Raw genomic sequence first — 25,719 nt, forward strand, 5'->3', positions numbered from 1 at the left:
TCAAAAATTAAAATATTATAATATTTTGAAATATATTAGTTTAAATTAAGTGAAATATATTAGGAAAATCTAAAATATGTTTACAAATACACTATTTCGAATTTAATATGCCACATTTTATGGTAAAAAAATTATTATGATTTCCAAAAATATTAGTCAGTTATTAATTTTGATTTTTTATTTATTTTAAAATATATTTTTTCCTTTCAAAATCTGTCATTAATTCTGTTTGGTTAAAGGTTTAGAATTACATAAGATGTAAATTTTCTTTTAAATTATGTTTGGCTACACTTATAAAAAAATGCTTCCCTTTTAATAGTATATATATACACAAATTACCTTTATATGTGTATAAAACTTTATATACCTTTCATAAATAGCGTAAAAATAGATTATAAAAACCTTACAAAAACCGTATAAACCCTTTTAAAAACCTTTTAAAAACCTTATAAAACTTATAAAAACGATTTAAAACTATTTAAAACATTTTAAAATATTTGTATCAAATCTCCCAGTAGTAGTTATTATATAGAAATACCTTATAAACTATATAAAACTTTATAATTTTTTATATTTAAAAAGGGGTATTTTTGAAAATGGATAGATAATTGGGGTATTTTTAAAAAGGGGTACACCAAAAGGGGTATTTCTCAAAAATTCTCAAAAAAGAATTTCAGTTAAAAAAAAAAAAATTAAGTTATAATAAAGAAAAAAGTGTGGCTTGTAGTGTTTACGGGTTAAAACCCTATTTAATTAATTTTTATTATAAGAAAAATCTCATATACTTTAGCCAACTAGCATATTATCCTATTATACCCACATTAACATTAGATGATATTTATATCAATTTTAGTTTTTATAAAATATTTAAAAATATTTATTTTATTTTAAATTTTTATTAAAACAAGATAAATAACAATATTTTACGAACTCTAAATACTATAGAAAAACGGGGTAAGATCAATCATAACCCCGTTTGGTCAATTTGTATATGTAAACAAAAACAATTACATTTCTATATAACAAAAACGCATAAAATACTGGTCTCGTGGTGTACCACGGGGTAAAATCTAGTTACTAATAACATTTTAACAATATTTCTTATAGAGTTTTTAATTTTTATTTATTTAGTTTAATTCTTTTTTCTTAGTTTAATTATTTTCTATTTAATTAATTTTTTATTAATTATGAGTACATAAATATGCAATAAATAAATATTTTAAATATACTTAATTTTCAAAAAAACATTAATGAGGTGGATGCTGATGTGGATAGCCTAGATGGAGAGGGAACTCTCTTATTATATATATATATATATATAGAGATTCTTCCATAGCTACAAGAAAAGGGTGCTCATCATTTTTCTATTATTAATTTTTTAAAAGTTTAAAGTTCAAAACTTGATCTTTAAAAATAAAAATTTGTGTCTCCAATGGTGGAATGATTGACGGGATGCTTAGCAACAACAAAAATAAAAAAAGAGAGAGATTGAGAGTCTCGACAGAAGAGATGGAAAAAAGTTTCTGATTAAAACACTAGGCAGACTCGAACGGCTCAAAAACATGGATATTCTGTAAACATGTACAAATTAAGGATAAGGCAAATGAGTGAAATTCCTTTGAAAAAGGTAAAAAAAAAAAAAGAGTGCGTACCTTGAAGCGCGAGGGATGGACTGAGACATTGAAGCGAAAGGAGCTGAAGTCGCTGTGGGTTTAAGGTTGAGGGACTTTTGAGTTATGGTTTTAGATATGTTTTTTTGTTTCTTGAAAATGATTCAGTACACAGTTCTTCCTTTCCTTTTATAAAAATAAATTGGCTGCTTTTTGCCTTTAGAAAACACACACACAAATAATAAAAACTGTACTTTAATGATTTGTGATATATAACTATTGTCTTTTTTTTTTTTCTTTTGACAACAAACGAAAAGATTGACTTTAAGAAAGCCAATGAATGGGACAGTTGTTTACAAACTTAGCAGCATACGGTAAGACTCGTACTTGACGAGCCAGATTATCCGCAACACTATTCGCACTCCTTGGGATGAGAGAAAGGGAAAAGGTTGAGAATTCTTCCTTATCAGCTTGGATATCGTTCAGGTAAACAGAGAAAGCCGGCCACTCTGAAGGAGAAGACACCATCTTCACCAAATCGGAACAGTCCGTCAAGAAAACAACATCTCTGAAGTCGTGGCCAATCATACATCTCATGGCCCACACCAAAGCCTCCACTTCTGAATGAAGAGGAGTGAGGCTTCGTCGGAGGTTAGAAGCCTTCATAAAACTGGAACCATCATGAGCTTGCTGACAACACCATCCTATACCCGTAAACTTATCTGTGTCTTTCCAAGAACCATCAATAAAACATCTATAACCGAAAGAGATTGGCACAAGAGGCAGAACTCTGCCGATTGTCCGGTGACCATTACCCCGGGCCTCCACTACGACATCTTGGTCTTCAACTTGTGCCTCCCGCCAAGCCTTTGTAAGTGCGGATGAGGCAATAATATAGTGCAGAAAATAAATGAGACACAAAGTTTGTTAACGAGGTTCGGTTTTTCCTACTCCCCGGGACCAAGTCCAGATTTCGATTTCACTAGAACAAGAAAGCAAATACAACCAATTTGCAAACGCGTAAATCAAGCACACCCCTCTTGAACTACCGCTCTGAACTATAACATGAAACCTTAAGGATAAATCTCTATCCTTAACTAAACTCCCCCTGAGTCTAGATTTAACCAAGATAACCTAATCTTGGGCTAAACTCCCCCTGAGCCTAAACTTCAATACTCCAAGTCTCTGGAGCAACCTTCACACACACGTCACACCGACGTACAAAGAAGCTTGATCACACAAGCACCAAACCGCGAAACTAAGCCGCACACAAACCGTGAAACTATGTCGCACACAAAACCAGAAAGCTCTCAAAGATTATTCTTTATGCTTCAGCTCTCTTGCCTTCTCTAGGACGTGCCTAGCACCTCTATATATAGCCACCATGATTCCCAAATCACATAAGAGAACTTTTCCAAATCTCATGAGGAAAAGCCTTTTTCCTTTTTGCTCTTTTCCTTTTCCTTGTCAAACTCCAATTCTCCAAGCTTAGAATAGTTAATTTTACTTTTCATTCATTCTCCAATCATGTCTTCTTAAGTCTTCTAGAACCCAAGCACACACATAAAACATCAACATCCTGAATCACGTCCTGTATTAGTCAGCCACTGCATCAGACAAAAACCTTGCATCTACAGCCTTTGCCTCATCTTGTGCTCTTTTAGTGACATCCAACGGACACTTATCCACATTCTCAAACATTTTACCATTCCTACCTTTCCATATGTACCATAATAACCAAGGGTAAAAATCAAACTGCGCATCTGAAGTCGATAAAACCTGAAGATAATCCATATTTGCATATATAACTATTGTCGTTATTGTGTATTACTCGGCCTTAACCCATATACTGTATGTTATATTAACGTGTAAGATATTCTGTATATGTTAATGTTACTGCATACAAAAAAAAAAAACAATTAATCAAGTAGTGAAGGATCGTTCGATCCTAAGAAGATCACTCCCATAATAGTTAAGTCAAAAATCCAACTTTTCAAGGATGATAGGATATGAACTTAAACACATATGATCAAATGTATATATTATTGAGAAATTGTAGCACTATATGCACTGTAATTTTTGTTTGTTTGTCATATAAACGTATATGTCATCGTAGTTTACCAGCTACAGTATTAAAAAGTTACAATATTGTTCCATCATGGGCTTAAAAAACAATTTATTCACGAGTTTTTATTATTGAGCTTAGAAACAAGTTCTTCTCGAGTTTGGCTTAATGGGCTTGAGTAACGTTATAAGGTTATAAATTATAGTGGCCCAGTAAACATTAACCTCATCTTTTATCAAACTATTCGCCGTTCGCTCTTCCGTCGTCGTCGAAGTCGAAGTCATCATGGTACGTCTCTCTCTCTCTCTCAGATCTTCTAACCTATCTGTCCTCTCTGACCGTATGAGGGTATATACTTCCATCTATATATTGTTAATTCATTTTGCCATTTCATATCTGAAGTTCAATGTTCTATTCCTGGGCAGTTGTTTAAATGTTAGATATAAGTATCATGTAGTGAATATATGTTTGGTGTCAGTAACATGTTATACTTTGACTCTAGATCTTTGATATTTTTTAAATGGTAGATCGGTACCATTAACCAATCTACCATTGAAACAATATCAGAAGAGGTAATGTGGTATTATGTCTATCTTTTGAATTGCTTTTTTAGCCTATCAGCAGCATTTGAATTGCACATCGGCATTTTTTCTAATTTTTGTGTAAAGCCCAACAAATCATCTAAACCCATATATTTTGTTCATCATTTCATTTTCTTTTGGTCTGTTAATTTGTAAGTTAAGCCCCAACACTTTTACATCCAAATTGGGTTTTTGGCCTCTTCCATAACCTATGTTCATTTAGTGCATAATATGTTATTTATAATTAATAAAAATTAAAGATAAAGAAAAAAGAAATTTACATAATGTTAACATATAATTTATTTTCATGGTAATAAATAAATAATTAAAAATAAAAATATGTAAAATAAATTAAATTTAAAATACTAAAACCAATACTATGAGAATTTTATTAGTAATAATAGTATGATTCAAACTCTAAACAACAACAAACTTTTAAATAATCATACTTTGGAATTTTAAATTTGGTAATGTGTTTTAAAATTTAAGTAAATTTTAAAAGTATGGTAGAATAATTCAAAGAGGAAAAATAAATTTTAAAGAGAAACATTAGTTCTAAAAAATATATTACATATTTTTACTTTTACATATTTTTTATTTATTAAATTTAAACTAAAAACAAAAGATTACTAAACTCAATTTAAAATACTCTAAGACGAAAATATTTGAAATGTCACACTTTATTCCGTGAAATTCTATTAAGAATATATAAATTATAAAAACATTATTATCCATATTCTAAAATAATAAATAATTAATTATCACATTATTCATGAGTTTTACAATAAAATATAGAGAAAGTGATATGTAAGCCGTAAACTGATATGTAATTTGTGTAGCATATCTCAAAAAGAAAGTTTATTTATTCTCAAGTAGTATTATACCTTTCTAACATAATCTAAAAGAAAAACAAGTTTTATATCCCATGATTTGAATCAAATGCTTTTAACCCAAAATGGACTATTATTAAGGAAGAAATTGTTATGATATGTCTTAAAAAGCAATTCATACTTCAATATATAGTATACTAGAGTTAATAGAAGGTAGAAATAAACTAGATGTCGAGAGGTAACGAGTGTATTATAGAAGATCACAAAAGAATTAGTAGTTAAAAGCGATTGAATATAAATGAATATAACTTAAAAAGATAATGTAGATGACTAAATTTTGAAATATTTGAGATCTCATTTATTGTGTGAAATGAAGAAACTCAAGACATACTACTAGATTCAAATTCGGGCATAACCGTTAGTTATAGAAATGAGATAAGATAGACAAATCCATGACTTGGTCGAGAGTTCTCTTTTACCACATTACACTTTTTCCGATGGATAAAGCAAGTTCGGTAAACCTATCCTAGCGACATGATATTATATATGTATCTTTACACTTAATGATGTATATGAGGCTCGGTAAATTTGTGTTATATATAGAGGTGTTATATTTGTATCAACATCAAATCATAAAGGATATCTACAATTAGGATCATGAGCTGGTTGTTGATGCCATTTACTCTTCTCGCAAATCTATTCAAGTAATTTTTGTTATCATGTAATAATATTAAAACATTTATTTGTCAAGAAAACACTATCGTCAACAATATATATGTTGTATATCGCTTAAAAAATTTAGTTTAGTGTTTAATTATATAGCTTTTATCTTTTAAAATTTGAATGATTATAGTTGTGCTCACGGATTAATATTGATAGAAGAGGTTTTAAATTAAAATCCTGCGCGTTAAAGATTAATATTGATAGAAGAGGTTTTAAATTAACCCAATTTAGGCACTACATGGGCCACTTCAGCAATGGTTGTTGATGGTAAGAAACGGATGACAAATGGGTGATCTGTAATCTTGTAAAGGTTAGTGCACCTTCCCACTTCAAACCCAGCAACAGAAAAGATTACACCTTCTTGTAAAACATTCCGAAACTGGCTGGCACGTGCAGCTGGGATGAAACAGTGAATTACAGAGCACTGCAAAGAAAATTTGTAAACGTTTCAATCATAAAAGTAAAATATAATACATATGTAGAAAATGGGTAAACGTTTCAGTCATAAACAGCCTTTTAATCAAAAATATAGTGGAACATGCACTTGACTATATATTTAAGTAACGATTAATAAGGGAGAATTCAAATGTATAAGAAAACCAGATAACTGAAAACAAAGTTTTTTGGAATATTTTTCCTAAACATGTTAGATTGGGTTATTTTTTAAAAGGCAAACAGATGGTTTTGATGACCAAATTAAACACATGGAAATGATTTAGTAGGATTTGAAAATATTACCTTTTCATCAAGCAATAGAGCAACTATACCCATGAATTCTCCATTTTTTAAAATATTTCGTGCATCCCAAAAGCGTAGGAGTCGGCCAACTACTTGTTGAGAAGAACGTCCAAGTCGTAAATCATCAAAGGTGGAGTAATCACTGGTGGCAGGAATCGCAACAACATCAATGGCAGCCATTTTGTGAAAGGTATGATGTGTTCAGACTTTGAGTTTTGGGAATTGTAAGGTTGCAGCCGTTCAGCGTGAAGGTAATTTATAGGGAGTGAACTTAACAGGGGAATTCTATGGTATACTGATGAGGGGCGTATTTATAAAGCATAAGTGGGGCTAATAAAAACTGAAGAGTAACGTATTTATCTAGGAAGTCAGAGAATGGTACTCAGCTAAGATTAAATGTTAGAGTTAAGTGACGAAATTGCAGAGAGGATTTGATGAACCTTTTTGGGAGTGATCTGTAACGCTTAATCGCATAAGCGATGATTCAATCATAGAGGTTTTGAGCTTCTGAGAAACTGAACAGGGAACGACGGGAGAAGAAGAAGAAACGACAAAGAAACGAAAGCGACAAAGAAGGAAAACCTATTAAAGAAATGGAGTCCAGGGAAATTTAGAAGGCCTTAGTTTGTAATTTTAGGCCCGAATTTGAGGTATTTGAGGGCCAAAACTTTGTGGCCAATTATAAACATTATTCACCCAAAATAATATAAGCCCAATAGTACAAGTTTTACAAATTTTAGAATAAATGCTGACGTGGACACTCTAATGGGAGAGAGAAGTCTCCTATCTTATATAATAAAGTAGGGTTCCTCCAAACTAATGCTCTAAGGAGCTGACACGTGTCATCTCTCCTTATGACATGTGTCATTTAAAAAAAAAATCAAATATTTCAATATCTATTTTATAAGTTAATTTATTACATATAAATAACAAACATTTTACTAATTTAGTATAACATAGCATTCATAAAATCTGGTATGACATATATTTTACTCTTTCTTATGTTTTGGTCCATTCGATAAATGAAATAGCATATTTAATTTCATACTTTTTAGTTGTCTTATTTTTCTAATATTTTAATTATATATATATATATATATGAAAACTATATTGTCTGAAATCATATATATAAAAGTAAAGTTTTCCTCCCTCCTTATTGGTCCATCTGGTATTTATTTTATTTTAAAATATAACATTTATTTTTAAACAAACAAAAGTGTAAAATATTTAATCATATTCATTAATTCATAATTTAAATCTATAATTCACTACTAAATTATAACTGAAATTACATAAATTAAAACTTGACTATTTTTTTCTCCATTCAATTTTCATTTACCACACTATAAATTACAATTATAACTCATCTAATTTAATTATTTTACAAATGTAACTTGAATCACTTTTTATCATATAAATAACCATTCTCACATCCTCCACCATATTTCAGCTTTTTAAAAATCAAATATTTCAACATCTATTTTATAAGTTAATTTATTACATATAAATAACAAACATTTTACTAATTTAGTATAACATAGCATTCATAAGATATGATATGACATCTATTTTACCCTTTCTTATGTTTTGGTACATTTGATAAATAAAATAACATTTTTAATTTCATACTTTTTAGTTGTCTTATTTTTCTAATATTTTAATTATGTATATGAAAACTATATTGTCTGAAATCATATTTATAAAAGTAAATTTTTCCTCCCTCCTTATTGGTCCATTTGGTATTTAATTTTTAAAAATATAATATTTATTTTAAAATAAACAAAAAATGTAAAAAATTTAATCATATTCATTAATTCATAAGTTAAATCTATACTTCACTACTAAATTGTAACTGAAATTACATAAATTAAAACTTTACTATTTGTTTTCTCCATTCAATTTCCATTTAACACACTATAAATTACAATTATAACTCATCTAATTTAATTATTTTACAAATGTAACTTGGATCACTTTTTATCCTGTAAATAACTATTCTCACATCCTCCACCATATTTCATGTCCTAAATAAATTCTTTGTTTTTTTTAAATGTTTGCATGGGTTAAAAAACTCAATTAAGATATCATTCTAAGAACTTGATTATATATTTGGTTTAACGACATCTTAAATTTTTCCAATTTATTTATTCTTTTTTCTTATATTTTTAAATGTATAATACATATGTATAATAATATATTTTTTATGAAAATTATTGTCAACTTTGTAGGTTTTCAAACCTAATTTAAATTTATTACATATGTTCTTACATTCATAAGATGTCCATTCAATTCATATATATATTAACACACTATAAATTACACTTATAACTCATCTAATTTAATTATTTTACAAATGTAACTTGGATCACTTTTTATCCTATAAATAACCATTCTCACATCCTCCACCATATTTCATGTCCTAACTAAATTCTTTGTTTTTTTTTAAATGTTTGCATGGGTTAAAAACTCAATTAAGATATCAATGTAAGAACTTGATTATATATTTGGTTTAACGACATCTTACTTTTTTCCAATTTATTTATTCTTTTTTCTTATATTTTTAAATGTATAATAATATATTTTTAAAAAAACTTATTGTCAACTTTTTAGGTTTTCAAACCTAATTTAAATTTAATACATATGTTGTTACATTCATAAGATGTCCATTCAATTCATATATATATATATTTATACATAATTTAGTTGTCTTATTTTCTATTATTTTAGTTTTTAATTGGATTATTACATTATTAGAAATGATTATATACTATTTTGATTTCACAATTTCAGTATGTGAAGAGTTTTAAAAAAAAAATTATATAATTGAGTGGATTTTGTTATATGTTTCAATATAAAAATTTATAACATTGGATACTAAATCTTTTTATTTTAGAAATGAGTTAACTAAATTTCAGTACAATATATATTATTATGTCAAGTTTGAATTTAAGTTTTTTGTTTTCTAGGCCACTAGACATCTTCTTAATTAAAATCTTAATCTTATTTACATATTTATTTAATGCAAGAATTCAATAGTGAAAATAGTGAAGCATTTCAAATTATCAACACTTATAATCAATTAAATTAAATGATTTAATTATATATGTGTTTTAGTGAATTTAGCTATGTTAGAGCATTTTAATAAATGAGTGGTGGAGCATATCAAAGTATTATTATGGTTATGAAATGATATTAACCTAGGATAGTAAGATATTTTTATTTAATTATTTTTGTGATGGAGAATTAAGATATTATAATATTTTTCTGGTGGAGAACATCAACTATATAGTGTTTTTTTTGTAAATTTATTTGTAGTGTCTTCCTTCCTATTTGTTTTTTACAAAGGATATTTCATTCATTTGTTTTAAATAAAAGTAAATTTATTTAACAACCCATTTGTCATAATATATATAAGAATTTAACTCTCCTTTAATTGGTCCAATTGACATCTTTAGTTTTAACAAAATTTAAATTGTATTAAAGGATAACAATAAAAATTCACAACTTGTGTGTCATGGATTTAACATTTAGACTTCATATTTCTTACTATTCAGTTTTGTTTTGTAATATGTCAAACATTTCCAATTTAAATTTATCTTCAAAATGACTTTCTACTTCTTCCATTCAACTTCGCTTTGTAACATTTCTTCCAACTTATACAATATTAATTTAAAATATTTATGTATTAAAGATGTCTGGCGAACAAAAAAAAAGTAAGAAAATTATCTTATATTGTCTTAGAATTAGCCATTATGCTTATAACACAAAAGAAAGTGACATAATTATAAGGAATTTCAAAAATGCCCCATTGCAAGTACCACTTTTCAAAAATACCCTTTCTTTCAAACTTTATCAAAAAGCCACCAAAATATTCAAATTTATCCATATATGTGTATAATCTTATAAATATATACACGAATTACCTTTATATAAGTGTAATATTTTTCTTTTATATATATCATAAATACCTTATGAAAAACTTTTAATAACCTTTTGAAAACCCTGCAAACCTTTTAAAAACCTTGAAAAAACGATTTAAAACCTTATAAATTATTTGGATTGAATCTCTCAGTATTAGTTATTATCTAGAAGTACCTTATAAACCATATAACTCTTTGGAATTTTTCATATTTAAAAATGGTTTTTTAAAACTGGATAGATAAAAAGGGTATATTCGAAAAGGGGTATACCAAAAAGGGTATTTATCAAAAATTCTCTAATTATAAATACATTCATTATTGACAAATTGATACCAATAACCTTTTTATGATACCCTCTTTTAAAATACCCTCTTTTTTTTTTACCATTTTCATTTTTGCCCTCTCTTAATTTTTAATGGCTATTTTACCCCTATTTAAAAGAATATTCTTTCTCAAAGGAAGGAATATTCCTTCCAAAAATTTCCCCCCCAGAAAATTTCCCGCCAAAAATTTTTCCGAGAAAATTTTCGCGCAAAAAAAATTATTATTTCAAAATTTTCCCGCCAAATTTTTTTAAAAGGTTTACAAGATTTTTTAAAGGGTCTTTTAAAGGGTTTACAAGGGGTTTTAAAGGGATTTACAAGAGTTTTTAAATGGTTTTTAAAAGATTTGTAATGGTTTTTAAAGAGTTTTAGAAGCCTACAAAGGTTTTTAAAAGTTTTTATAAGTTTATAACAGTTTTAAAAGGATTTACAAGAATTTTTAAAGGATTTTAAAAATTTACAAGGATTTTTAAAGGTTTTTTTTAAAAGGATTTACAAGTGTTTTAAAAGGATTTAAAAGTATATTTAAAGGCATACAAAGATTTAAAAATAGTTTTATAGGATTTACAAGAAGTTTTAAAGGGTTTTAGAAGTTTACAAAGGTTTTTGAAGGGTTTACAAAAGTTTTTAAAGGTATTACAAGTTCTTTAATCTGGGTTTTAAGGATTTACAAGGGTTTTTAACGGGTTTTAGAAGTTTACAAAAGCTTTTATTAAATGATTTATCACGATTATAAGTGGTTTAAAGGGATTTACAAGTGTTTATAAATGTTATAAAATGATTTACAATGGTTTTAAAAGGTTTACTCAAGTTTTGAATGGTTTTGGATGACTTTTAAAAGATTTACAAGGGTTTTTAAAGGATTTTTTAAGGGATTTATAAATATTTACAAGGTTTTTTTAAGAAATTGCGGAAAAATTTTGGCGGGAAAGTTTTTTTGGCGGGAAAATTTTGTGTCGGAATTTTTTGGCGGGAAAATTTTTGTCGGGAAAATTTGGCGGGAACTTTTTCAGAAGGAATATTCTTTTTGTTGGAAATAATATTCCTTTTTTCATCATGGGTTATAATAAAGGAGGGTAATTTAGTCATTTTCTACATTGAAGAGGGTATTTTTGAAATGAATACCTAGAGAGGGTACTTGTAGAAAAGGGTATCATAATAAAGGTTAGTAGTGCAAATCTCCCTTCATTATTCATATATCACTTTTCTATCTCTTATAATCATCATTTTTTACAAAACATTTGGTCTTATGTAACATTTTACATTTATTTTAAAAGTAGTTTGTCATTTTTAATGTATATGTAACCATAAAAATTGCATAATTTATAATTTTAAATTTAACCCACGCATCGCGTGGGACTCTCCCTAGTTATATATATAGATTATTGACGCTAATAAAAAATATAGAACAAAACATAAAGAGAAATTATTACTAATAACCTTTTTATGATACCCTTTTGCAAAACTGCCCGATCTTTTTGTCATTTTCATTTTTATCCTCTCTTAAATTTTAACTGCCATTTTAACCCTAGTTGAAAGAATACTCCTTTCTTTGGATGGAATATTCTTTCCAAAAATTTTCCACTAAAAACTTTCCCACCAAAATTTCCCGCCAAACTTTTCCGACAAAAATTTTCCCGAACTTTTACCGCCAATGTTTTTTTAAAGGGTTTACAAGGATTTTTAAAGGGTCTTTTAAAGGATTTACAAGGGTTTTTAAAGGGATTTACAAGAACTTTTAAATGTTTTTTAAGAGACTTGTAATGGTTTTTAAATGGTTTTACAAGCTTACAAAGGTTTTTGAATGGTTTTTTAAAAATTTATAAGTTTATAACAGTTATTAAAGGATTTTCAAGGATTTTTAAAAGATTTTCAAATGATTTTCAGAAATTTACAAGGATTTTTAGAGGTTTTTTAAAAGGATTTACAAGTGTTTTTAAAGGCATTTACAAGGATTTAAGGATTTAAAAATGGTTTTAAAAGGATATACAAGGAATTTTAAAGATATTTACAAAGATTTAAAAATAGTTTTAAAGGATTTACCATGGTTATTAGGGGTTTAATAGGATTTACAAGTGTATATAAATGTTAGAAAATGATTTACAAAGTTTTAAAAGGTTTACTAAAGTTCTAAAGGTTTTGGATGATTTTTAAAAGATTTACAAGGGTTTTTAAAGAATTTTTAAGGGTTTTCAGAATATTTTATGGGCTGTCCATGGGTGAGCACTAAGCTTGGTTTATTAGGCATCCAAATTTAAAAGTTTTATTTAGTATAATCAAGATATTCTAATTTTTAAATCTTTTAAAAGGTTCATATATTATAAATATATAAAATAATTAATAATTTTACAACATGCGAGAACATATATTTAAATTAATAATTTTACAACGAGTCAAAACATATATTAAAATTCATTAATAATTTTACAACGCGTTACAACATGATACACACCACTTAAGTCTTACAACCAAATCTTTGTAATACAAAATCTTACATGAATATGATTATAAGTTATATGGAAATATTTACTTTTAGTGAATTACAAGTCCTAATTTAGATGATTAAAGAAACAAAATGTGGTGGTTTATACAAATTCTTGTTAACAAAATATACTATTCAAATATTAATTAAATCAAATTTCATACGAATAATTTTTACGGATAAGCTATATTATGTATCAAATTATGTAAAATACGAATATTTCATGGGTTATTTTGTTAAATTCATGAAAATATATTAAAGCGAGTTATGAATAATTTCTTTACGAATCAATCCGTTTCTAGTTGGTCCGTCAAAACAAATATTATGAGTATATAATCTTAATGTATGCAAATGTTTTATAATTTTTATGTATATTCATACTTCGACTAAAAAAGGGTCAAATTTAATTATATATCGACAAATATTCTATTGTTTACGGAAAAAAAAATCGACAAATATTCTTTCGTGCTGAAATTTTTTATTGTATTAAAACTCAATATATTATCATTTACTCAATTTTATTTTATACTATTTTATCCAAACTAATTACATAGATACACAGTATATGATTCATCATAATTGACTACACCGCAATAAACTAAAAATATAAGACAATCTAATATGTTATAAATCGTATGTATATGTAAATATTCCATGCGCTGTAGCGTACGTGAATCAAAAATCACAATTTCATAAATAGTAGTGAAATTATTACACCACATTTGTTACTTTATACATGTCTAAAAACTATATAATCCAATATACTTCTTCAATCCCAAACTACTTTTTAGATCTACTTTTTACATCTATTTTTTTTAAAAAAAACTAAAACATCTAACAGCAACGTCAACAATCTATTTTTCATAATTTCATTTACATTAAAAACAAAAAAAGGAAATCCCCCCCCCCCCCGGCTCTGTAGCATGGGTCCGATCCTATTGAAGAAATTATTACAGTTCTAACTTTTCACAATTGTTTTCCGAATTTTAACTATTAAAATAATAATTAATGGATTAATGCAACCATTTAATTAAATTATGACTATTTGAAAAATTACTTAAACTTTGATCTATAATTTATTTTTGAATAGTTATACCCATTCAGTGGACTCTGTGTGAAGGTTGCTCCAGAGACTTGGTTTATTGAAGTCTAGGCTCAGGGGGAGTTTAGCCCAAGATTAGGTTATCTAGGTTAAATCTAGACTCAGGGGGAGTTTAGTTAAGGATAGAGATTTATCCTTAAGATTTCATGTTATAGTTCAGAGCGGTAGTTCAAGAGGGTTTTGCTTGAGTTACGCATTTGAAAATTGGTTATATTTGCTTTCTTGTTCTAGTGAAATCAAAATCTAGACTTGGTCCTGGGGAGTAGGAAAACCCAAACCTCGTTAACAAACTTTGTGTCTCGTTTACTTTCTGCACTTTATTATTGCCTCATCCGATACTTGTTAGTTTTGCTTATGTGTTCTAATTTCTGATTTTATCTTTGAATGGTGTAAAATATTTTTTAACGAGTAAAACTGTGATCCCTTTGAATACATTGTAACGATGTGGACACAACCAATTTGTATTTGAACCAATTTACATTAGGAAATTCTTTATGATTTTTTTTGTAAGCCTATTAAAATCCATTGGAGAAATTATTACATTTCTACCTTTTCATAATTTGTTTCCAAATTTTAATTATTAAAATAAAATAAAATGGATTACTGCACCCATTTAATTCAATTATGACTATTTGACAAATAAAATAAAATGATCCATAATTACCAATTTTGAGTATATGTGAACCGGACATTAATCCACTTTTAGCAAGGGTTTGGAAAGCGCGGTGTCCACCAAAATTACAACAATTTTATGTGGCAGGTTTTGACAGGATGCATTTCAGTTACGGCTAATTTGCAGCGGAGGGGGATTAATTGTGATACTACTTGTGTTCGATGCGGGGATCAGATGGAGACGGTAAACCATGTCCTCTTTGCATGTCCATCGGCTTGTCAGTCTTGGGCTATAGTCTACATCCCGGTGGGGGCTATAACCTTCCCCACTGAGTCTGTATACGCAAATATGGATTATATTCTTCGTTTAACTTCAACAGGGGATCAGAATGGTTTCCTTAACTAATAGGTTTACTGGTTATCGTTGCTTTGTCGATGGTTCTTGGAAGGACTCTGACTCATTCGCAGGTTTGGGATGGTTTTGCGAGCATGCTCAGGAGCCTTCGCCAACGATGGGTGCAAAGAATCTCCGCAGAAGTCTTTCTCCCCTCCATGCGGAAGTAGAAGCACTGGTGTGGGCAACGCGTTGTATGATTGACCACAATTCCAGAGATGTAGAGTTCGTTACCGACTGTTCAGACTTGGTGAAGATGGTGTCTTCTCCTACTGACTGGACGGCTTTCTCTGTCTACATGGATGATATCACTATTGATAGGGAAGAATTCTCGTCCTTTTCTTTATCACTAGTTCCTAGAAGTTTGAATGTTAAAGCGGATTATTTGGCTCGACAAGCTCGGTCCATTCCGCAATTAGTCAAGTATGTCAATAACTGTCTGTCACATTGGCTCGTTTGAGCCGATCGTTTGATTCATGATGACAAAAAAAAAAAAAAAAGAAGACTAGTTGACAAATCTTTAAATTTTTTTGATTTGTGTTATGAACTACTACAACGTATAGTTGATTTATAAACTCTTGTAATCTTTTTGTATATTTGATGAGCCGTTACAAATTTTACTTTACTTGATAAATTAATCATTGTACAAGTTTGGTATATTTGTTAGTTGGTGCAACTTTTCCCTCTCAAATATTTTTTTTGGGCATTATTCAAAAGTAAATAAAAAGAAGAACAAAACACTAAACAAAAAATATATTGAGGGAACACATAGCATCAAAACACGATTATAATGTTTTATAGTAACCACCATTTCTTTACTTGTATTGTTTATACGTCTGTCATAGTGGTGACATAGCGTATTCGACCGCATAATCTATTTTCTCCCCGAATCAACTAACCAATTTGGTTTGAGATCAGAACTATTTTGTCAAATCTTTTTATCATCTCTTATAGTAATAGCAATTCTAAAAAATAGTTTTGTGTTGTAAACTATGTCTCTCTCTAAGTAAGAAGATCAAACCAAGAGAAGAACAAAGAGGAAAACAAGAACTAGAGGGAATAGAGAAAGATCTCTTCTTATTATCTTTTTACTCAAGCTTACATAAGGAGTAGTTAAAATCATCTATTTATAGTGCTACAAGATTGCAAGGGGGATGTATGACCAAGAGGAATGTATGGCCAAGAGAAATGTATGACCAAGAGGAATGTATGACCAAGGGGGATGTATGACCAAAGGGGATGTTTCCTTAATAGATTAATCACATATTTTAAAACATGTTTTATAACACTCCCCCTTGATTAATCATTACTGTATATATGCAATATACTGCCTCGTTAAAAACCTTATCATGGAAAAACCCGTTAGGGATAAAAACCACGTTAAGGGAAAAAGAGTGCAGTAACGCTCCCACTTGATTAATCATTACTGTATATATGCAGTATACTGCCTCGTTAAAAACCTTATCATGGAAAAACCCGTTAGGGATAAAAACCACGTTAAGGGAAAAAGAGTGCAGTAATATGATTTGTCCTATCACTCTTGATATATCCTTCTTTGATTTGAGCGACACAAGCAGCATTATCTTCAAATATTTTTGTTGGCTCCGCTTTGGTTATTATTCTGCATGCTTCTTGTATGTAATGAGTCATCGATCTAAGCCACACACATTCTCTACTTGCTTCGTGAAGTCCAATAATTTCAGCATAATTTGAAGAAGTGCCGACTAACGTCTGCTTCTGAGAACGCCACGAAATTGCTGTTCCACCAAATATGAAAACATATCCGGTTTGCGATCGAGATTTATGCGGGTCTGATAAGTATCATGCGTCTACATAACCAACTAGCCCAAGCGTAGAATTTCTCGGATAAAATAATCCTAAGTCTATCGTACCTTGGAGATAGCGTAAGAGATGTTTTATCCCATTCCAATGTCTGCGCGTTGGGGCTGAGCTGTATCTTGCAAGTAGATTAGTAACAAAAGCTATATCTGGTCAAGTACAATTTGCAAGATACATTAGTCCGCCAATGGCGCTCATATATGGTACTTCAGGACCTAATATTTTTTCGCCATTCTGACAAGGCCGAAAGGATCCTTGGTAACATCAAGTGATCTATTGACCATTGGAGTACTCAAAGGATTTGCTTTGTCCATATTAAAACGTTTTAACACCCTTTTAGTGTAATTTGATTGATGCACAAATATTCCGTCTTGGAAATGCTCGATCTGGAGTCCTAGACAAAATTTGGTCTTTCCAAGATCTTTCATTTCAAATTCTTCTTTCATGTGAGCTCTTGCCTCATCAATCTCCTTTTGAGTTCTAATTATATTTAGGTCATCAACATATACAGCAATGTTCACAGATCCTATCAAAGATTTCTTTATAAATACACACGGACATATCGCATTGTTGATGTATCCTTTACTCAACAAGTATTCACTCAAGCGATTATACCACATGCGTCCAGACTGCTTTAGTCCATAAAGTGATCGCTGTAGTTTGACCGAATAAATTTTCTTAGATGCTTACGACATCTTTGATCTTTCTGGGATCTTTAATCCTTCCGGTATTTTCATGTATATGTCACTATCAAGTGATCCATATAGGTATGCAGTCACAACGTCCATCAGGTACATTTCTAAATTTATAGACGCCGCTAGACTCATTAAGTACCTGAACGTGATTGCATCCATGACTGGAGAATATGTTTCTTCGTTGTCAATCCCTGGTCTTTGAGAAAAACCTTGTGCCACGAGTCTAGCTTTATACCTTGTGACCTCGTTTTCTCATTTCTCTTTCTTACAAAGACCCATTTGCATCCTACTGGTATTACATCTTTAGGTGTAATGATTATTGGTCCGAAAACATTTCTTTTATTAAGGGAGACAATTTCATTTCTCATGGCTGTTTGCCATTTCTCCCAATCAGGCCTTTTCTGGCACTCTGACACGGACCTTGGGTCTGGATCGTTATTTTCATGATCGATCTCTTTAGATACAGAAAAAGAGAATATTCTATCTATATCATCTATTTTGTTTCTAGCCCATACTTTCTCATCGTGGACAAAGTTAATGGAAATCTCGTATTTTTCTGTATTATGTTCGTCTTCCGAACAAATTTCTTAATCTGGCTCATCTAGAACTTTTTCATATATGTCTTCTAAACATTTTTCATTATATGGTTCTTCTTGAACCTTTACTCCCAATTCCTTTTTCTTTCGAGGATTTTTATCTTTCGATCCTAATGGCCTCCCGTGCTTTAGTTGAACCGGTTCATTTGCTCTTATTTACATCAACATGTTCTTCAGGAACATTTATCCTTGATGGAGCGTTAGCAGCGGGGATATAGGATTTTGTCACACTTATTATATATGTGAATACATCATATAACTAGTTTTCCAAACTTTAAAAGTGTGCGATTTTTCCTTTTTGTACTTCAATTCCCGTTGATTCGTAGGAAAATTGAGATACGCCAAAGTTTTTGAACACCATGTGTTATCTTTTGGTGTGATTCTCTCAATCCTCCACCTAACGCGGGGAATTCACTTTCATCAAAGTGGAAATCATCAAATATTGGCCAATATATATATATCTATACGCTCACAAAGCGGAGATTCATGATCCTCATTAATCATATTGCGCGCTAATTGTTTTTCTTCTTGTCGACATTTATAATGTCTTTGGTTCCATGTTTCCCGTAATGATATGGTTTATCGAGATCTCTTTATTATTCTGAATGAATTTATTTAGATACCTTATTCTTTATTATCCATATCATTTCGTCTCTCTACTTTTCTTTGAGAGTCCATTGCTCCTTTTAAGGAATCTAATTTCTCTACTCCTCTTTAAGAGTTTACTTGCTCCTCTCTTAAGATTTCAATCCTCTCCTCAATAATTTGCTCCTTTTTCTTTTTGAGGACTATATTTATCTTAGGAACCAAAGAAGTCTGTCACATTTCTTACGTGTCATAGACTTAGTATGTCATTCTTCAAAGACATATATATACACTACAAGAAAACAAGGCTATTTCCTTCGAAAATTCCTACAAAAATATTAGTAGGAAATATTTCCTTCCAAAAAACTTCTCATTTATGACAAAAACGGAAAGTGGTAGGAAAACAGAAGGGAATTTAACTACGAGCAAATGTGTCAGAAAGTGGTAGGAACATTTCCTATGAGATTCTTCTAAATAATAGTTTTGTAGGAAATGGTGAAGGAACCGAGGAGGAAAGTAGAAGGAAAATGTGCGGAGAGAAATTGGTAGGAAATTTTCCTACTAAATTCCTTCGACAACAAAGTCGAAGGAATATTAGTAGGAAAACGGTAAATATATGGAGGGAAATATATTTGTAGGAAATCGGAAGGAACTATTTTGTAGGAACTGCGTAGGTTACTAATTCGGTGCAATTTGTGAATAATGCAGTGCAGTGCAAGTTGTGAATAATGCAGTGGAAGTTGTGAATAATGCAGTGTAAGTTGAAAATTGGTAGGAAAACGGTAGAAATATGGAGGGAAATATTTTCGTAGGAAATCTGAAGGAATTGTTTTGTAGGAACTTCGTAGGTTACTTATTCGGTGCAACTAGTAAAGAAAGTACTAATTTCTTTCTTATTTTGTAATGAGCATATAATTATAATGTATTTATTCATTTATTTGTGTAAATTGTATAAGACTTTAAAAATTATTTTCTATCACATTCATCTATCATATTTAAAACTGTGAAACAGAAATTTAAATATTTTAATTTTTTTATATATTCTACAAAAATCTATAATGACAAAGATATTTGTTATTTTACTTAGCAAAATAGTTGGCACATAATAAATAAATAAATAAATAATTTGGGCCTTAAGAATTTAACACAATTGTATTGGGCCTTCAGATTTTAACAAAAAATGATGGGCCTTAATAATTTTATCTGATCCAACAAGAGAAATCAAAACAACCTAACACTCTATCCCTAACACTATCTCTTTGACCTCACTCCGCCGTCTGAAATCGCTTTAGACATTCAACCTTCACTCCGCTTCAACTTTCACTCCGATTCTATTCTCTTCTCTGCATCGAGACATTCTCTTGCAAGTCAGTTCAATCTGCTAATTCTCAAGGTCTCGACTTCAACGACCGATCGAATCGAAGGTTCCATCCTCTTCTCACCCTCTTACTCTCCTCTTCTTCTTTATATTTAGGGTCGCTTTCAAACCTAGTTATAACTTTCTCCCCTTCTTATTTCAATCTACCTGAAATCTGGTCCAAAATCACTGCACACAATCATCTATAGACATGGCAAATCGGAACCAATCTAGTCAAAGGATGAGAGAAGAGTTCTCATGGCCTCCTGTACCACCTCTGCAATTATCAGTAAGTTAATCTCTATTCTCAGTTGTGGTAGAATGTTAGGGATTTTACTTTGGTTGATTTCTGAATTTTTGGGGGTCATGAACCTTACTGTTCGATTCTGTATTCAGCATGTCCATCTTTCTTAAATAATGTACTTAGTGCTCGATTTCTTCACGATCCCTACATTATTTATATGGAAAAGTCAAATAAACTATCAATTTTTGTCCTTACATGTGAGTTATGTAGACGATAATGAAAGAGTAGCCATTATCCTCCTTAATTAATTATTCTCCTTAATTAACAATTATAGAGTAGCAATTATACGTGTGAGATGGTTTCAATCATGTGTGTGTGTGCATCTTATCTTACATCTGTTCAAATCTATAAATAAATGAGTAGTAGTATATGGACTTGATATTTTACTCTTGTTTTACACTTAATAATTCCCGTTGATATTTTACTCTTGTTCTTGTTTACTCTGATCAATATAACAACCTTAGATATTTTATATCAGCACCTCCAATGTTATTTAAACTAGTGGATCGAGTATTGATTGATAAATCAAGTGGTTTTAAAGATTGTAGATGACAAAGTAACCAACGGACATACTTATTATATGTTTGCAATGTGTTTATCTTTAACTCCTTCCTTAACTGATTTGTAACATTGATTTCCAGCCTCAAGCGCGCCAAGAATTTCTGCAACACCTTGGATGAAGGATGATCGTCTTCCTCAGGTACTCCACGTCAAATTCCTTAGCTTCGAGAAGAGATTCAAACGTTGAAGGCACGAGAAGTAGAGAAAGACGCTCAAATCCAGTATCTCATGGAGTGCAACAAGCTTCTCCTCGGACGGTTTCCAGATTTGCGTCCACCTACTTATCCGAGGGATCCGAGACCACGTACGACTTCGGCCGATCCGAGTTTGACTCCAACACTCCTAGAAGATGACGACGATGAAACCCAAGAGTAATTTATTTCTCCTACTTTTAACAACTTGAACATTTGTATGATTTTTATGTTTGTTTTTACATTTGGTTTGTATCAACATTTGAGAATTTTATATATATAAGTAATGTTATTTGCAATATTTTAATTTTTTTTTTGTCAATTTATAAATTTTTAATCGATATAAAAGTGAATAAATTCGTAACAAATTATTTAATTAGAATATTTAGTATTTCCTACCAAAACTATTTGACGGAATTTTGGAAGGTCATTTTTGAAGGAAAAGAGAAGGAATATTTGTAAGAAATTAGAGGGAAATAATTCGTAGGAAATTTGAATGAAATGAAGTTTCGTAGGAAATGAAAGGGAAATAGTTTGGTAGGAAATGAGAAGGAAAACATTTCCTTCGCGTGTTTGGTAAGAAAACGGTCAAAAATACCTTTGGTGATTTCCTACCATTATTCGCGTAGGAACAACGAAAGAAAAAGCTGTTTCCTACCATTTTTCAGGAAATCGTCCGTAGGAAATAAGCGTTTTTCTTGTAGTGATATATATATATATATTTTTTTTTTACTGGAGCATTTTCAGTTAAGATATGAGATTTCTTTGAACTTCAAGTTCATATCTAAGGATAATTTATTATGAAATCTCATCCTTCAACTTTTTGGATTTGATTTGCATTATATTCTGAATGGTGATCTTTTGAACTTGTAAGTTCTTATTCATTTATTCCAAACTCCAAACTATTCAACGATTTTCCCATTATAGTAGGGAACTTTATTATCAACATGATAATATGCAAATCTTTTAATATCCACATATCTCATAAGATGGTTCAATATTATTAGAGCAGAAACTCATCTCTCTCATGTATATATTTCATCCTTCTTGGATGATATCGTTTAAGTGGTGTGGAGGAGCAATTACAACATATATATCACACACCCATAAAATTTCAAATGATAAATACTTTATCTCCAACCATGAATACATAACATGCGAGAAATATCTCTTACAAATGGTTGGCCTCATGTATAATCATTACTACACGCAGAACTGCATGTTCCATGTCAAAACATAGAGATTTAATCACCCATGAATCGTTTTGCAATCTCTTGGATTTGCTCTATGAACAATTCATTAATGCTCATTTCGAGAGTGAACATCATAGATGTTTCACTTTATCACTTTGACATATATAATTGATCAATATGGGACATGACTTCACCAAAATTATCTCGTTATGAGTGTCAATATTTACCAAAGTTTATCGACTTATTGTCGATGTGGGACTCTTTAACTCTCCCCCTCGAGATAATAACTCTAGGAGTCCATTCATCTCGTACTAAATCCCACCAACAACATACCAATTCTGGTCATGTGTATTATCATCTTACCCCTCTCTAGGTGATGACATTTCAAGTCTATTCACCTTAAACCGAATCTGAATTTTTAAATCGGTTGTACATGGTTTAATTTTGGGGACTAAAGAAATTGACCATCAATTATATACAATGAGCTTGATAAATCAAAATAATGGTGACTGGGCCAACACTATATGATTCTAGAGGCATAGCCTACCACATAATTAAGCAGGAGGTATACAACCTTCCACTCCACAAATAAATACCGAAAGAAATTTAAATGAATTTGAATAAACGCAATTTAAATGTTACCTCGAAAATATGACCAGAGGCTTCCTATGCTTAAATACTCTTCTTTATCCTTTTTATAAAGGAAAACTAATGATACTGATACTTTATATCATTTTTAGACCGGGATGGTTTGACCGGTTATGCTATGCTTAACGCATTTCATGTTTATTATTATCTTACCATCTTTATTTTGCATGATAAAATCATATACATGCATGTCTCCAATTGTGGTTGAATATTTGATACCACAAATATTTTTAGTCTCAATATAATAGACTATTAAGACAAAATATCTTTGAAACTCCATAAATTTCTTTGAAACTTTGGAGAACCCTAGGCATCGATAATTATGAATCTGATGCTTTGGAAGTCGAGAGACTAGCTCATCTAAACCTTCCAATTACTTTAGAATTGTCTAACAATATCTAGACATGTTTCATATATTCTCATAGCAAAATTATATTTTAAGTTTTAAAGACGTATTTCATTGTCTTTAAATCTCATTTAACACATATATGTATTAAATTTACTAATAAACAAACATATAAATACATAAAATTATATTAGAAACCATAGCCTTCTTCTTTTTATTCTTAATCGTATAGGAGGCAAAGCCTATTATGTATAACGATCTTTCCAGAAAATGATATAACTTTAATTTGATCATGAAGGAGGCATAGCCTACCATTGTATCAAACGATCAATTCGGAAATAACGTAGTTATATATTTGATCGTAAAGGAGGCAAAGCCTACCACTTATAACGATCAATCCGGAAAAAGGCATAGTCTTACGATGTCTAATATTTATGTTCTACAAAACATAAAATAAAACAATATAAATTTTACTTACCTCGTAAAAGCTCCGGCGGTAAAGACATCGTGCTGATAACGTGTTGTAAACTATGTCTCTCTTTCAATCAAGAACTAGAGAAGAACAAAGAGGAAAACAAGAACTAGAGGGAATAGAGAAAGATCTCTTCTTATTATCTTTTTACTCAAGCTTACATAAGGAGTAGTTAAGATCATCTATTTATAGTGCTACAAGATTGAAAGGGGGATGTATGACCAAGAGGAATGTATGGCAAAGAGGAATGTATGACCAAGAGGAATGTATGACCAAGGGGGACGTATGACCAAAGGGGATGTTTCCTTAATAGATTAATCACATGTTTTAAAACATGTTTTATAACACTTTGAGGATTGCAGGGTTTTAGCATATATATTTCTTTGTATGGAGATCTCTTAAATATATAGTCGTTTAGAATTTTTTTTCAAAAATTCATAATGTTTTTTCTTTTTTACTCCCCAATTTTTTAAAATTCATTTTAGGTTATTGCTTGAGGGGGAGTATTGAGTATGTCAAGATAGAATAGACTATTATGTTCTACTTTATATTGGTCTATTCTATATAGACTAAGTTAGGATAGTATAGACTATTAGGCTCGTCTCTACATTGGTCTATACTATACATACGGGTGAGGTTAAGGGAGAAATATATTAGCATTATTTATATTATTAGCTTCCTTTGTAAGCTTATCCCACCTACATATATGTGTGGCTGTAAACCCTAATTAAGTAAGAAGAGTAATTCTTCCTCTTTTCTATTCTTGGTTACTATTACTCTTCTCCCCTAATCTCTCTCTCATTCTTGTTCCTCAAATCTAACACTAAGCTGCAGTTTAGAGAATCCACTCGTCCATTTCATCTCAGCTTCATAATTAACCAGAAAATTAAGCATATGGAGCATAAAGATCAAGCCAAACCACCCCTGGTTTGAGTTTGATTAACACTTACTCATTTGGCCTTATACGAGGGCCATATGTTACCGAAAATGGAACTTTCCTTAATAGGTTCCATGGAGACTTATGTTTGGCGACATGTAGAACTTCTATATAATTCAGAGACTCTCCAAGACACCTCACCATCCACCAGAATCCAGAGGATTCGCCAAATCCTCTGGTACCCCAACTTTCCTTTTCTAGATGCATTCACACTAAGAATGTTGAAACCTCAATGGCTATTTTGCTACTAAAGAGGCTGTGTTTAGAAAACTCTCTAGACATCCCAGAAGGTTCCACTAAGTCGCACATTCCTCCAGTCCTCCCCATGCTTTCAAGATACAAGAGAAGAGACTTTCCTTATTTTAGCCGATTTTGTCATCAAAGCTCCAACGGCCATATCCTTTATATTTTGCTATTTGTTTTAATATTTTAGGCTTTGGGACTGTTTTTTATTGAGTATATAAAAGCTCATCTTATTCCTCATTGTAACACACCCTTGATTGAATTAAAAGTTAATATAAATTATATTCTTCTTCTCAAAGTTGTTAAGTTCTTTGGCGCGAGTTTATTTTTTTAGCTCTTAATGAGTGATTCGTTAAGTACTATTAAAGCTGC

At 30.3% G+C, this 25,719-nt stretch overlaps 1 protein-coding gene and 1 long non-coding RNA gene across 2 annotated transcripts; both read left to right on the plus strand.

Moving 5' to 3' along the window:
* The first annotated feature begins 15,221 nt into the window (after nucleotides 1-15,221).
* Nucleotides 15,222-15,840, plus strand: LOC111829412. The gene is made up of 2 exons (XM_023778504.1): nucleotides 15,222-15,378; nucleotides 15,455-15,840. The coding sequence occupies exons 1-2, from the start codon at nucleotides 15,222-15,224 to the stop codon at nucleotides 15,838-15,840; spliced, it is 543 nt and encodes a 180-aa protein (XP_023634272.1).
* A 4,389-nt stretch (nucleotides 15,841-20,229) lies between these two features.
* Nucleotides 20,230-21,817, plus strand: LOC17880469. The gene is made up of 3 exons (XR_002832960.1): nucleotides 20,230-20,519; nucleotides 20,662-20,741; nucleotides 21,398-21,817. It is a non-coding gene; the product is annotated as an uncharacterized LOC17880469 (long non-coding RNA).
* The last annotated feature ends 3,902 nt before the right edge of the window (nucleotides 21,818-25,719 follow it).

The sequence above is a fragment of the Capsella rubella genome, unplaced genomic scaffold (assembly GCF_000375325.1).
Source record: "Capsella rubella cultivar Monte Gargano unplaced genomic scaffold, Caprub1_0 scaffold_7, whole genome shotgun sequence".
Taxonomy (NCBI): domain Eukaryota; kingdom Viridiplantae; phylum Streptophyta; class Magnoliopsida; order Brassicales; family Brassicaceae; genus Capsella; species Capsella rubella.

Excerpts from the sequence above, each read along its gene's own strand:
- LOC111829412 (XM_023778504.1), top strand. The coding sequence starts at position 15,222 with ATGGAGACGGTAAACCATGTCCTCTTTGCATGTCCATCGGCTTGTCAG. Across the intron at positions 15,379-15,454 it reads TTCAACAGGGGATCAGAATG|GTTTGGGATGGTTTTGCGAG; the intron begins GTTTCCTTAACT and ends ACTCATTCGCAG.